This window comes from Lathyrus oleraceus, chromosome 7, assembly GCF_024323335.1.
Source record: "Lathyrus oleraceus cultivar Zhongwan6 chromosome 7, CAAS_Psat_ZW6_1.0, whole genome shotgun sequence".
NCBI classification, from domain to species: Eukaryota; Viridiplantae; Streptophyta; class Magnoliopsida; order Fabales; family Fabaceae; genus Lathyrus; species Lathyrus oleraceus.
In genome coordinates, this window is record NC_066585.1 from 385,410,309 (window position 1) to 385,423,563 (window position 13,255).

General features: G+C 38.1%; 1 protein-coding gene across 1 annotated transcript; it reads right to left on the bottom strand.

Annotated features, from left to right (window-relative positions):
- Positions 1–6,096: 6,096 nt before the first annotated feature.
- On the bottom strand, positions 6,097–7,903 carry LOC127103958 (uncharacterized). The gene is made up of 5 exons (XM_051041185.1): positions 7,751–7,903; positions 7,055–7,174; positions 6,763–6,987; positions 6,439–6,699; positions 6,097–6,339 (listed from the first exon to the last, which is right to left on the bottom strand). Exons 1-5 carry the CDS (start codon positions 7,901–7,903, stop codon positions 6,097–6,099), a joined length of 1,002 nt encoding a protein of 333 aa, XP_050897142.1.
- Positions 7,904–13,255: the final 5,352 nt, after the last annotated feature.

Here is a 13,255-nt window from a genome sequence, read left to right on the forward strand (position 1 = left end):
AGACTATTTTTGTAAGGATAATGAAGCTTTCGTGGGGCACTCTTTTCCTAAGCTATTAAAGTGGCGCAAGGTTTTTAATGAGACCCTAACTTTATTTATATAAGTTTTTAGATTATTTTTGAGTTATATGCATGTAAGGGTGGCAAAATAAGCCAGACCCGCCGGACATGCCTGTTTTGACTGCACTCTTTTTGTAGGGAGGGATAAGGTGTTAGGCCCTCACCCTATAATATGCTTGCCCCTTTTTTACATACTTTTACGGACACAGGAATTAACATAATTTTTTGTAATTCTTAGGCTATAAAAGTGCAATGCCTGCAGGTCTGCCCCGCCACGCTCTCATTTTTTATGTGGAGTGAGCCAAGGTTATAGGCTCGCACCCTCATAAATATCCGCCCTGCCCCCATTTTTTTGCAGGCTTTTATAGGTAAACTTAAACGGGGCGACATGCATCTTATCAAGGAGCAAGAGGATGTTATCAAGATTGTATTCAAGATTATTAAACATGTTGGATTCTTATAAAGGAATCCTTGTCGACCCTCGAGGCGATTACATGTTGGATCCTCATGAATAAATCCTTGTCGTTGCTGAGGTGATTACATATTGGATCCTCGTGAAGGAATTCTTGTCGCCTCTTGAGGCGAATATATGTTGGATATGTATAAAGGAGTCATTGTCGTCCCTCGAGGTGATTACATGTTGGATCCTCTCGTAGGAATCCTTGCTTCCCCTCAAGGAGATTATGTGTTAGATCCTCATGAAGGAATCTTCTTTGCCACTCAAGGCGACTACATGATGGATCCTCATGAATGAACCTTTGTCGTCCCCCGAGGCGATTACATGATAGATAATCATGAAGGAATCCTTGCTTCCCCTGGAGACGATTACATGTTGGATCCTCGTGAAGGAATCTTTATCGCCATTCGAGGCGATTGCATGTTGGATCCTTATGAAGGAATCTTTTCCGCCCCTCGAGGAAATTACACACTGGATCCCCATGAAAGAATCCTTGATGCCCATCATGGCGATTACATGCTAGATCCTCATGAAAGAATTCTTACTGCCAATCGAGGCGATTACATGTTACACCCTCACGAATGAATCCTTATCGCACCTTGAGAGAATTACATGTTAGATCCTCACGAAGGAATCCTTGTTGCCTCTCGAGGCGATTACATATTGGATCCTCATGAAGGAATACTTGTCACCCCTATAGGTGCTAACATACATTAAGTACCCACGAAGGAGGCCACATAACATCTGGAGGCGGGTTATAAATATTGAATTCCTTTGAGGGAAACCTCATGAAGCCCTATAATAATAAGGGCAATATAATGTACAAAAGATGAATTAAAATCATATTGTTGATTGAAGATCCAAAAAGAAGTAAAGGATTACAAATACTCCAAAATGAGATATGGACAAAATCCCTATACAACACCACTACAAAGGCGTGATGGCTATGGGTGGTAAAACGAGTCCGACCCATTGGGCATGCTCGTTTTTCCCACACTTTAGTACGGGGAGGGCCCAGGATTTAGGCCCTCACCCTCTAATGTGCCCGCCCTGCCCCATTGTTTTTGTGGGTTTTTGTAGGTGTGAGAATTTACATTAATTTTAGCATTTTTAGGCTTTAAAGGTGCAATTCCCACGAGCTTTCCCCACCTTGCCCTCACTTTTTTGTTGGGAGGGCCTAAATTTTAGGCCCACATCCTCAATTATATCTGCCCCTCCCTACCCCATTTTTTTTGGGACTTTTGTGGGATGGGTCTAAATGGGACGGACATGCCCGTTTTCCACCCATAGTGAGAGGTTAAGCCCTGAGATCATTGGTCCTCTAAGGGATCCCTAAATCCAAAGGCATTATTTTCCTGAGGCTCATTTATCACGATTTCCCCATTAGGTGGGACATACTCGTCATCCACTAGTTAATCTCCTCATATCACTTTAAACAAATCCATATGGCTTAAATCCAGTTCGAATAGAGAAAAGCTATTTTTTCCTTCGCCTGTTCGAAGTATAGATTAGAAGCCTCAACCAGGTCATTCTTAAAGGTAAATATCTCTTCCTCAAGCCTCTTGAGAGAACTAAGAGCCTCATTCAAAGAACCCTTTAGTCTTGCGGTGGCGGAAACATGAGTTCACACCTCTAATGTCACCATTCCATGTAAGTCCTTCAACTCGTTTGTATCTTGCACCAATGTCCTTATTATTTCTTGGAGTTAAGTGAGAGCTTCATGAGTCGTTACAGGCTTAGACTTCTGGCCATCAACTGTTTTAGCGTGTTTTTCATGTTGAACCCGTCAGATCAAGAAAATCCTTAGCATGTGAGCTTCAATCACATTGAACAACTCCTGGAATGATCTATTGTGAAGTTTCTAGTAGTCAGAGGGGAAACCCTTAGGGAAGAGGATGCGACTCTTAGTAAATTTGACAACATTAAAATGAGCGTCCCTCTAGAGGGGTGAGAAAATGCAGAGATCATTCCCAGTCAACCGTGGCTTGCCTTCGACCCTACCACCCCGAAAAATCATTAATTATTCTCCCCCAAGAGTCTGAGAAGAGCCTTCTCCCCGCTTCATGTTCTCCTTTGAAATTGACCAATTGAGTGGCTTAGGGGACCGAATGGCGATTGTCACTCAACTCTCTTCATCGCCAAATGTTTCTTTCTCTCGGCTAATGGATTTGTTGACATTGTTCATGTGCAAAAGATATAGAGAAAAGTGAGCCAGCAAAATATTTAAGGACAACCTCAAACAAAGATGTTATCCAATAATATATTAACCTAGATATTCATTTATCCAATTGTTGTCCCCTAGATCCAAAGAGATCAAGGTACGAGAACTCATAAACTTGAAGTCTTACAATTCTTGAATCACCACTGACTCAAATAGGGTGACATCATCAGGGGAAAAACTAGTAGGGATCTTCATATCACTCGTACAGGACAACAAAAAATGGGGGCGTCTATCACCAAAATGGTAAACTTTGAACCACCATCTCACACTATGACTCTCACAAACTTGTCCTTCCAATCGGGGTAGGGGTTAGTGTAACACCATAGACCCCTGACTCTTAATATAAAATAATTTTTTCACTATTTAGGATGATACTAAAAACAAAACATGTAACTTCATGAATATTTTTTTTAAAAAACTCGTAGCAGAAAACTCGAATAATCATCATAACATCAAATAATTAATTAAAGTAACCACTCGACGAAAATAAACTCCAAATGATAACTCAAAACAAATAATGCGCCCCGTTCTCGATGTTAAAAACCAGAGCATATAAAACCGATTAAAATAGCAACAAAGGTCATCTTCCACTCACAAGCGACAAAACAAACAAGGGGTGAGAATACACCTTACAAATGATAGCGGTGAAATTTAGCAACAGAATGGTAAATAACGACAATCATAATTATATCATTCACATTAATAACAATCATAACCTAAGTAATAATACAAATGTTAATGCCACAAACTCCTTCATCAAAAATGCATGTGGTACCAGATTCTTAGGGTCAGAGGTATGTTGCTGATTGCACATGTCTCCGGTTCCTTTTGAATTATGTCCCTCTCTGGACGTGAAACCGCCATGGTTCCTCTCTGAACCTGGCCATCACTAGATCGATATCCTACCTATCTCTAAAATATATGTATGCATTATCATGTTCAAATGCAAGCATACAACTTAACAATCGTCAAAACATCATCATCGTTATCAAAAACATCATCATCTTCAAAATATCATCATCGTCAAAACATCATCAAAAGTAAGGTTTCACTCTTAAACCAAAACATTTCCAAACACAAATCGTCATTATAATCCCTCCGGATTACTAATCTCTGAAAATATAGATTTTAAAATTAATATTTTTCATCTCAAAAAGAGTAAATTTATATTATTACTCAACAACTCTAAATTCATAAAAAATTCAAAAACAACTCAAAAGCACCTCAATATCTCTAATGTCTTTAATTGACTATAGAGCACTCAACAATACTCTAAAGTATTCAAAAGTGCTTTAAGGATAACTTTTTCACAAGCGATAACTCTACTGACTCTAAAGGCTAAGAAATTAACTCAAATTACTCATAAGTGACCTAAGGATACCAAAAGGTGACAAATGTAAAAAAATTCTCAAAAATCACCAATAAACTTCTCGAACTTGAAAACTTCCTGAACCTCTCGGAAATGCCACTGGACCGAAATCATCGCAGCCCACCGGCAATAGCCGTAAAGCTGCTGCGTGGCTCCCTCATCATCGTCGCCGCCGACCCGCGACACCCATGTTCGCCACCTTACAGTCGGCCCGTCGCACAACTTCGACCACCTCTGACTGCCATAACACTGATTGCCACGGACTGTCGCCAACTTGTGGTGCACCTTTGATCGCCCCCAGGGACCTGATTTTCGATTTTCCCCCAAAATCTTGATTTTTTCAATTTCCGTGCAAAAGTCCAATTTTTAATTTTTCGCGAAAAAGTTCAATTTTTGAAAAAGTTAGGTTTTTCTGACTTTTGGGAAACTTTGGAAAACAAATCAAGGTATTGGAAATTGGGGAAAACACATCTTAAGGTTTCTGCAAAAAAAAATTGGGATACACGACCAAATAGGGTTGCTCAAAATTATAGGCATTAATCAAGAACTCTAAGGTATGAACATAACATATATGGACAATTCAACAGCCATGATATCATAATCAACAACACATAATATTAAATAAATAAACAATAACACTACAATGACCCTAGGGGATTTATCCCAAATCCCCTTTGGTTTTCAGTGCAACTCAAATAAAGTAAATTATTCATCGATTGTTGCCAATAAAATTTTGCCCAAATCTTATTTGGCTATATATTTCATAGATAATAAGAAAATAAGGGAAAACACCTATAATACCCATGACGCTGATGGGAGGATAAGGAACTCTTACCACCCTGGCTGCCTAAATTCACCCATCAATAAGGAAATCCACCTTTTACCTTAGATTTGCAAGCTTTCAAACTTCTGGTCATGACTTCCTAGCTCTCCTTCCCCTAATTCCTTCATTGTCTCTTTTCTCCCAAATTCCAATTATACGTATTGTAAATTCAAACCTTCATATTTATTTTACCCTAATTTTTAAAATATTGGTTAATACACTTTTGACCAAACTTGCTCAATTTCTCACTACTTCACCTCTTATTCTCAACAATTTATAGTTTCTACCCAAACTTCTGAATTCTTATTTTCTTATTATTTTAATTAAATAAAAATCCAATTCCATTTAAATAAATATTTAATAAAATTCTCCAGATTTTAATTTTCTCAAATTATTACTAAATAACTAAATTATCTAATTATTTATAATAATTCCAATAAATATCATTTTATTTTTCTGCTCTAATATCCTATAACCCCGATAATTATAAATCACCAAAATACCCTTAAGCATCAAATAACACAAATAATTCAAATAAAACAAATAACACTCAAATATACACGCCAATAATTAAATAAAATATTTAATTAAAATCGGGGTGCTATAACTCTCCCCCATTTAAAAAGATTTTCGTTCTCAAAAATTACCTGACAAAAACAAATCCATATAAGATTTCTTTAGCCGACTATCCAACTTTCACTTTAAGCTCCCTCCAACAGGTCCTCCCTAAACAATCTTCATTAGAGAAATCTCTTTGCCCCTTAGCTGATTCACTTCTCGGTCCTCAATCCTTATTGATGATGCTTCAACAACTAGATTATCCCTCACTTGCACATCATCCATTTGAATTATATGGGATGGATCAGGAATATAGTTCTGAAGCTATGCTACATGAAAAACATCATGCATATTCGAAAGAGGTGGTGGCAAGGCCACCCTATAGGCAATAACTCTGACTCGTTGGGTAATTTGATATGGACTAATGAAATGAGGAGTAAGCTTTTTAGACTTCAAAGTCCGTCCAACACCAGTCACAAGAGTGACTCTCAGAAACACATGGTCACCTTCTCGAAACTCAAGAGTCTTCCTCCACTTATCTTGGTATCTCTTTTGCCTACTCTGAGACGCCTTCATCTTCTCTTGAATCATCTTCACTTTTTCACTAGTCTACTGCACAATCTCTGGTCCAAGCACATCACTCTCTCCCAACTCATACCAACATAGAGGAGTCATACACCTCCTCCCATACAAAGCTTTAGATGGTGCCATTCCAATACTAGAATTATAGTTATTATTGTATGTAAACTTAATCAATGGTAGAAAACTGTCCCAAGCACCTCCTTGCTCTAAGACGCAAGCCCTCAATAAATCCTCAATAGGTGGGATAGTCCCATCGGTCTGACCATCGGTCTGCGAATGATAGGCAGAACTCAACCTCAACTTAGTACCCAAAGCCTCCTATAAACTCTCCCAAAACCTGGATGTGAATGTCAGGTCTATGTCAGATACAATAATCGACGAAATACCATGAAACTTCACAATCACATCAATGTAAATCTTAGCTAGCTTCTGCAATGAATAACTGATCTTAATTAGAATGAAGTACACCCATTTAGTCGGTCTATCCACAATCACCCAAATCGCATTGAACCCTCTAGGAGTATTCGATAACCTAATTACAAAATTTATTGATATACTGTCCCACTTCCATTCGGGAATATCCAACAGTTGCATTAGTCCATACAGTTTCTGATGCTCAATCTTCGGCTTCTAGCAAGTCAAACATGAATAAATAAACTATGCAACGCCTCTCTTCATCCCTGGCCACCAAACCATTTTCTTGAGGTCTTGGTACATTTTAGTAGCCCCGGGAAGAATACTCAAACTGCTTCGATGACTCTCCTCCAAAATAGTCTTCTTAAGTTTCGGTACGTCAGGTACATATACTCTATTCCGAATCTTTAGGATCCCATTCTTGTCAAATTTAAAGTCTTTATCTTCACTTTGGTTAATTGATAACAGATGATCAACTAAAGCTAATCTAGCTTTTGGCTTTCTCTGATCTCGTCAAGAAAGCCACTATAGTCAGCTTCAACATGCCCAATCTCACAATATCAACAGTCACCTCACACGCCAAACTCAAGTCTATGAATTGCTCGATCAAATCCAACTTTATAGCCATCAATACTGACATGTGCAAGGACTTCCGACTCAAAGCATCTACTACAATATTGGCTTTACCTTCCTATTTATTTTACCGTATTAAAATATTAGTTAATACACTTTTGGCCAAACTTTCTCAATTTCTCACCACTTCACCTCTTATTCTCAACAATTTCTAGTTTCTACATAAACTTCTAAAATTCTTATTTTATTATTATTTTAATTAAATAAAAAATCCATTTAAATAAATATTTAATAAAATTCTTCAAATTTATATTTTCTCAAATTATTATCAAATAACTAACTTATCTAATTATTTCTAATAATTCCAATAAATCTCATTAATTTTTCTGCTCTCAAATCCTATGACCCTGATAATTATTAAATTACATAAATACCCATAAACACCAAATAACACAAATAATTCAAATATAACAAATAACACCCAAATAAACATGCCAACAATTAAATAAAATATTTAATTAAAATCAGGGTGTTACAATTAGAGTGGGGTGATGGTAGCTTCTTCCTTGGAAGACTAAATAAAGTCACCCAACCGCTTGTGAGTTTTTCAAACACTGTAGGAATAAAAGAAGACCCCAAACATTGGAAGTAATCTCCAGCTGGCGACATAAAATGTCAAAAGCCTTGATGATACCCCAAACGTTGGGCATAATTTTAGAAGGGCAACATTGGTGGTCGTCAAGAATTCAGCCTCAAACGGTGTGAAGGGGATCAAGACCCATAAACCATAAATAACGAGAAGATGAAAGTAGAAATAAGGAATCAACGAATCATCAGTGACACCCATATTAGCTCTTTCTCTTTTAGAACAAGGCTCCAAGATTACGTCTTCTTCATGCCCAATATTAGAAAGCCTAATTTGCCATCAAAATATCATTATCCTTTCTTCATCAGAATACAGAAACGCAAAGTCATGCATGAAGGAGAAGAGCAATCTAAAACGCAGCGGAATTTAAAATTTCTCCTTTAATGATCCTTACGAATGGGCATGATCAGTGATAGAATTGCTACCTCTTGTGGCGATTATAACCTTTGATGCAGATCTACGGAGCGATCATGAACATTGAACAATGACAACGCCTCTACTCAGTCCACACGAACAGATTCCTTCAATCTCAGTGCTAGCTGATACGAATGAAGGCTTTGAGTGTGTGTGTGTGTGTGAGAGAGAGAGGGAGAGAGAGAGAGAGAGAGAGAGAGAGAGAGAAACGAAATTGCAACTGCAACAATGCTTCTACACAAGGGTTCTATTTATAGAACCACTTGTGTGGGCTGCAAGCTAAAAAGACCACTCAAGTGTATATGACCCATATCTTATAATATGCCAAAATCACTTAAGCGCGTGGTACCTTACCATATTTCGTATTCTACTTAAGTACACCGTATATTACGATGTTCTATAATTTACTTAAGGGCACTGTACATTACGGTATTCCTTAATTACTCTATCTCTCATCAATCCGTCCTTTGCGTGTGACCCTATAGGTTTTCACGGCATTGGCAATTATATTAAATCACGTATTTAACATAATAAACAGTGAGCGGTATCTAGCAACACATCACTGCTACCCAACACATCACTTCTGTGATAATAATTATGTGTATAATTACCCTTTTGCCCTTATGTCTATATTGAACACAAGGAATAGACCGTGTCATCCTTGTCCAGCTTAATATTGGGCCCATAGACATTTATCCTGTTAAGCAGGATGGGCAAATTCCATCTAGGTCACTCATGTCCCTTAGCATGCTTCGTGGAGTACCCATCAACTGTCTTTATGGTCATCCAATTACGGACAATGTTTGATCAGCAATAAGGCACTCGACTCTACATCTAGGGTTCATAGTGGTTTCAGGTCGAAGGGTGGTATACACCATTATCACCATGAGAATAACTTATGAAACTTTGATAACATTCTATATAGTATTCTCATTGCGGGTCAATCCAGTATAAATATTACTCTTAATATTCATACCTATGTTTAAGACTTGATAACTCTTTATCCATGATCCATGAGATGTGATCATCAGTCTATAAACATAATAGTCTTCATGCTTTAATGTTATCCCACTTCACAATAAGGCTTGACTATGAATACTTTAAGAATAGTGTCCTTATGTTTAATGTGATCTCATGATTAAGTCATACTTGATACATTAAACGGACTAGCTATTCTAGGGACTTTATTAAACAAACATAATAAAGAAAAAGCCTTTTATTATTAATAAATAATTCGATACAAGTACCAAAAGTATTGGCCTCTAGGGCTTACACCAATAATCTCCCACTAGCACTAGAGCCAATCAGGCATACCCCTAATACCCATAGATCTAGTATGGCCATCATGCTTCTGCTGCGCAAGAGGCTTTGTCAGTGGGTCAGCAATATTGTAAAGTGTAGGTACTCTGCATATTTTCACATCTCCTCTATCTATTATCTCTCGAATGAGGTGATAACGCCTAAGTATGTGTTTGGATCGTTGGTGAGATCTAGGCTCCTTAGCTTGTGTGATAGCACCATTGTTATCACAATAGAGACCAATGGGATCCACAATGCTAGGAACTATGCCAAGTTCACTAATGAACTTTTTGATCCAAACAGCTTTCTTTGCTGCACTTAAGGCAGCAATATACTTGGCCTCAGTTGTAGAATCAGCAACTGTATCTTGCTTTGAACTTTTCCAGCTCACAGCGCCACCATTTAAGCAAAACACATAACCAGATTGCGATCTAAAGTCATCCTTATCTGTCTGGAAGCTAGCATCGGCGTATCCAATTACATCCAACTCTTCCTGACCTCCATATATCAAGAATGAGTCCTTAGTCCTTCTCAAATACTTAAGGATATTCTTGACAGCTACCCAATGGCCATCACCAGGATCAGATTGGTACCTACTCGTTGCACTTAAAGCATACGAGATATCTGGTCGAGTACATAACATGGCATACATGATAGATCCTATTGCAGATGCATATGGAATCTTATTCATGCGATCCCTTTCTTCCTTAGTTGAAGGGGATAGTGTTTTTGATAGACACAGGCCATGTTGCATAGGTATGAATGCTTTCTTGGAATCATGCATATTAAAGCGTCTCAGCACTTTGTTTATGTACGTACTCTGACTTAGGCCAAGCAGTTTTTGTGATCTATCTCTATAGATTCTGATTCCTAATATATATGCTGCTTCACCTAGGTCCTTCATAGAAAATCATTTCCCCAACCAAGACTTTACTTGTTGTAGGGTAGGGACATCATTTCCAATGAGTAATATGTCATCTATATATAATACCAGGAAAACGATCATGCTCCCACTAACCTTCTTGTAGACACAAGGCTCATCTTCGTTCTTGATGAATCCATATTGTTTTACCGTTTCATCAAAACGAAGATTCCAGCTTCTAGAAGCTTGCTTCAATCCATAGATTGATCTTTGTAACTTACATATCTTTTGGGCTTCTTCTGGTATGTCAAATCCTTCAGGCTGTGTCATGTACACATCCTCAAGAAGATTCCCATTAAGGAAAGCAGTTTTGACATCCATCTGCCATATTTCATAATCATGATATGCTGCGATAGCAAGTAAAATCCGAACAGATTTAAGCATTGCAATTGGTGAAAAGGTTTCATCATAGCCAACCCCATGAATTTGTTTATATCCTTTTGCAACCAGTCTTGCCTTATAGGTATGTACCTTACCATCCATGTCAGCCTTCTTTTTGAAGACCCACTTGCATCCTATAAGGTTAACTCCTACAGGAGGCTCTACCAAGGTCCAAACTTGGTTTGTGTACATGGAATCCATTTCAGATTTCATGGCTTTTAGTCACTTCTCAGACTCGGGACCAGTTATGGCCTCTTGGTAGGTCACAGGCTCATCTTGATCCATGAGTAATACATCACCTTGATCAGTTATGAGATATCCATATCTCTCAGGTTAGTGACGTATCTTGCTTGACCTACGTTGGTCTTGTTCTACTTGAGCAGGTTGCTCTTCCACAACTACTTGTGTTTCCTGCTCTAATTCCTCCATAGGTGTATCGATGCTTTGTGATTCTTGAATTTCTTCAAGCTCTACTTTCCTCCCACTGATTCCTTTGGAAATAAAATCCTTTTCTAGGAAAACTCCAGTTCGAGCGACAAACACTTTGCCCTCAGAAGGATTGTAGAAGTAATACCCTATTGTTTCTTTAGGATACCCCACAAATAAGCATTTGTCAGATTTGGGCTCAAGCTTAGTTGAAATTTGTCGTTTCACATAAACTTCGCAACCCTAAATCTTCATGTAAGACATATGTGGTTTCTTACCACTCCATATCTCATATGGTGTCTTCTCAACCTTTTTGGATGGAACCCGGTTAAGTGTGTAAGCTGCTGTCAATAGTGCATGTCCCCAAAAGGAGTTTAGAAGATCGGCATGACTCATCATGGATTGGACCATGTCTAACAAGGTTCGATTTATTCTCCCAGATACACCATTCCATTGGGGTGTTCCAGGAGGAGTAAGTTGGGATAGGATCCCACACTCTTTCAGATGGTCATCAAACTCTAGGCTTAAATACTCACTACCTCGATCTGATCGAAGAGTTTTAATATTCTTACCTAGTTGGTTTTGTACTTCATTCTTGAATTCCTTGAACTTTTCAAAGGACTCTGATTTGTGTTTCATTAAATACACATAACTATATCTACTTAAATCATCAGTAAATGTGATGAAGTACTAAAAACCTCATATGGCTGGTATGTTCAGTGGTCCACATACATTAGTATGTATGAGGGCCAAAATATCATTAGCTCTTTCACCTTTTCCTGTGAATAGAGACTTTGTCGTCTTTCCAATTAAACAAGATATGCATGTCTCATATGATTCATAATCAAAAGAGTCCAAGAGTCCATCTTTATGGAGTTTGGAAATGCGTTTCTCATTTATGTGGCCTAATCGACAATGCCAAAGGTAAGTTGGATTTAACTCATTAGGTTTCATCCTTTTAGTATTAATGTTATAAATAGGCATTTCAAGATCAAGGACATATAATCCATTGTTCATTTGTGCAGTAGCATAGAATATATCATTCAAATAAATTGAGCAACAATTGTTCTTTATTATAAATGAAAAACCAAACTTGTCCAAACAAGAAACGGAAATAATATTCCTGCTAATTGCAGGTACATAATAACAGTTCTCTAACTGAATTATTAAACCACTAGGTAAAGTCAATACATAAGTTCCTACGGCTAAAGCAGCAACCTTTGCTCCATTGCCAACTCGTAGGTCGACTTCACCTTTTGCCAAATCTCTACTCCTTTTTAGTCCCTGCACATTGGTACAAATGTGAAGAACCGCATCCAGTATCTAATACCCGTGATGCAGAAGTAGATAAATTAATTTCAATAACAAAAATACCTGAAGTTGAAGTCTCTACTCCATTCTTCTTATCTTCCAGGTACTTTGGGCAGTTTCTCTTCCAGTGTCCGGTCTTACCGCAATGGAAGCAGGTGCCTTCTTTTGCTATGCCTCCACTAGGCTTCAAAGCAGCAACAATGGGTTTGGGTTTGACAACTTCCTTGCCTTTCCCTTTATCACCCTGCTTGGTGGGCCTTTTGTTCTGTCTCTTTCCATTTCTGATCATCAGAATGGACTTCCCTTTTGACTTCAGATTCTGCTCAGCAGTTCTTAACATGGCTAGTAGTTCAGGAAGAGATTTGTCCATATCATTCATATTGAAATTTAGGACAAATTGACTTAATCTATCTGGAAACGATTGCAAGATCAAATCAGTCGCAAGTTCCTTTCCGAGGGGAAAACCCAACCTCTCAAGGTTTTCCACATACCCAATCATCTTGAGCACATGGGGACCTACAGGGGCTCCCTCAGCTAACTTGCCTTGAAAAAGGGCTTTTGAAACTTCAAACCTTTCATGCCTTGCTTGCTCTTGATATAGCATCTTCAGGTGTTCGATCATATCGAACGCTGCCATGTTCTCATGTTGCTTTTGCAACTCTGAGTTCATGGTATCTAGCATGAGACAAGCAGTTTCATTGGCATCATCGACATGCTTCTTATAAGCATCTCTTTCTGCCTTAGGTGAAGAACTAGAAGGTTCCTCTTTAGGAACAAGTTTCTCCAAGACGTACAACTTT

Coding starts and splice junctions, on each gene's coding strand:
- LOC127103958 (XM_051041185.1), bottom strand. CDS start 7,903: ATGGGTGTCACTGATGATTCGTTGATTCCTTATTTCTACTTTCATCTT. Junction 7,175..7,750: donor AATTATGCCCAACGTTTGGG/GTATCATCAAGG, acceptor TAAAATAAATAG/GAAGGTAAAGCCAATATTGT. Junction 6,340..6,438: donor ATGGTATTTCGTCGATTATT/GTATCTGACATA, acceptor TATCATTCGCAG/ACCGATGGTCAGACCGATGG.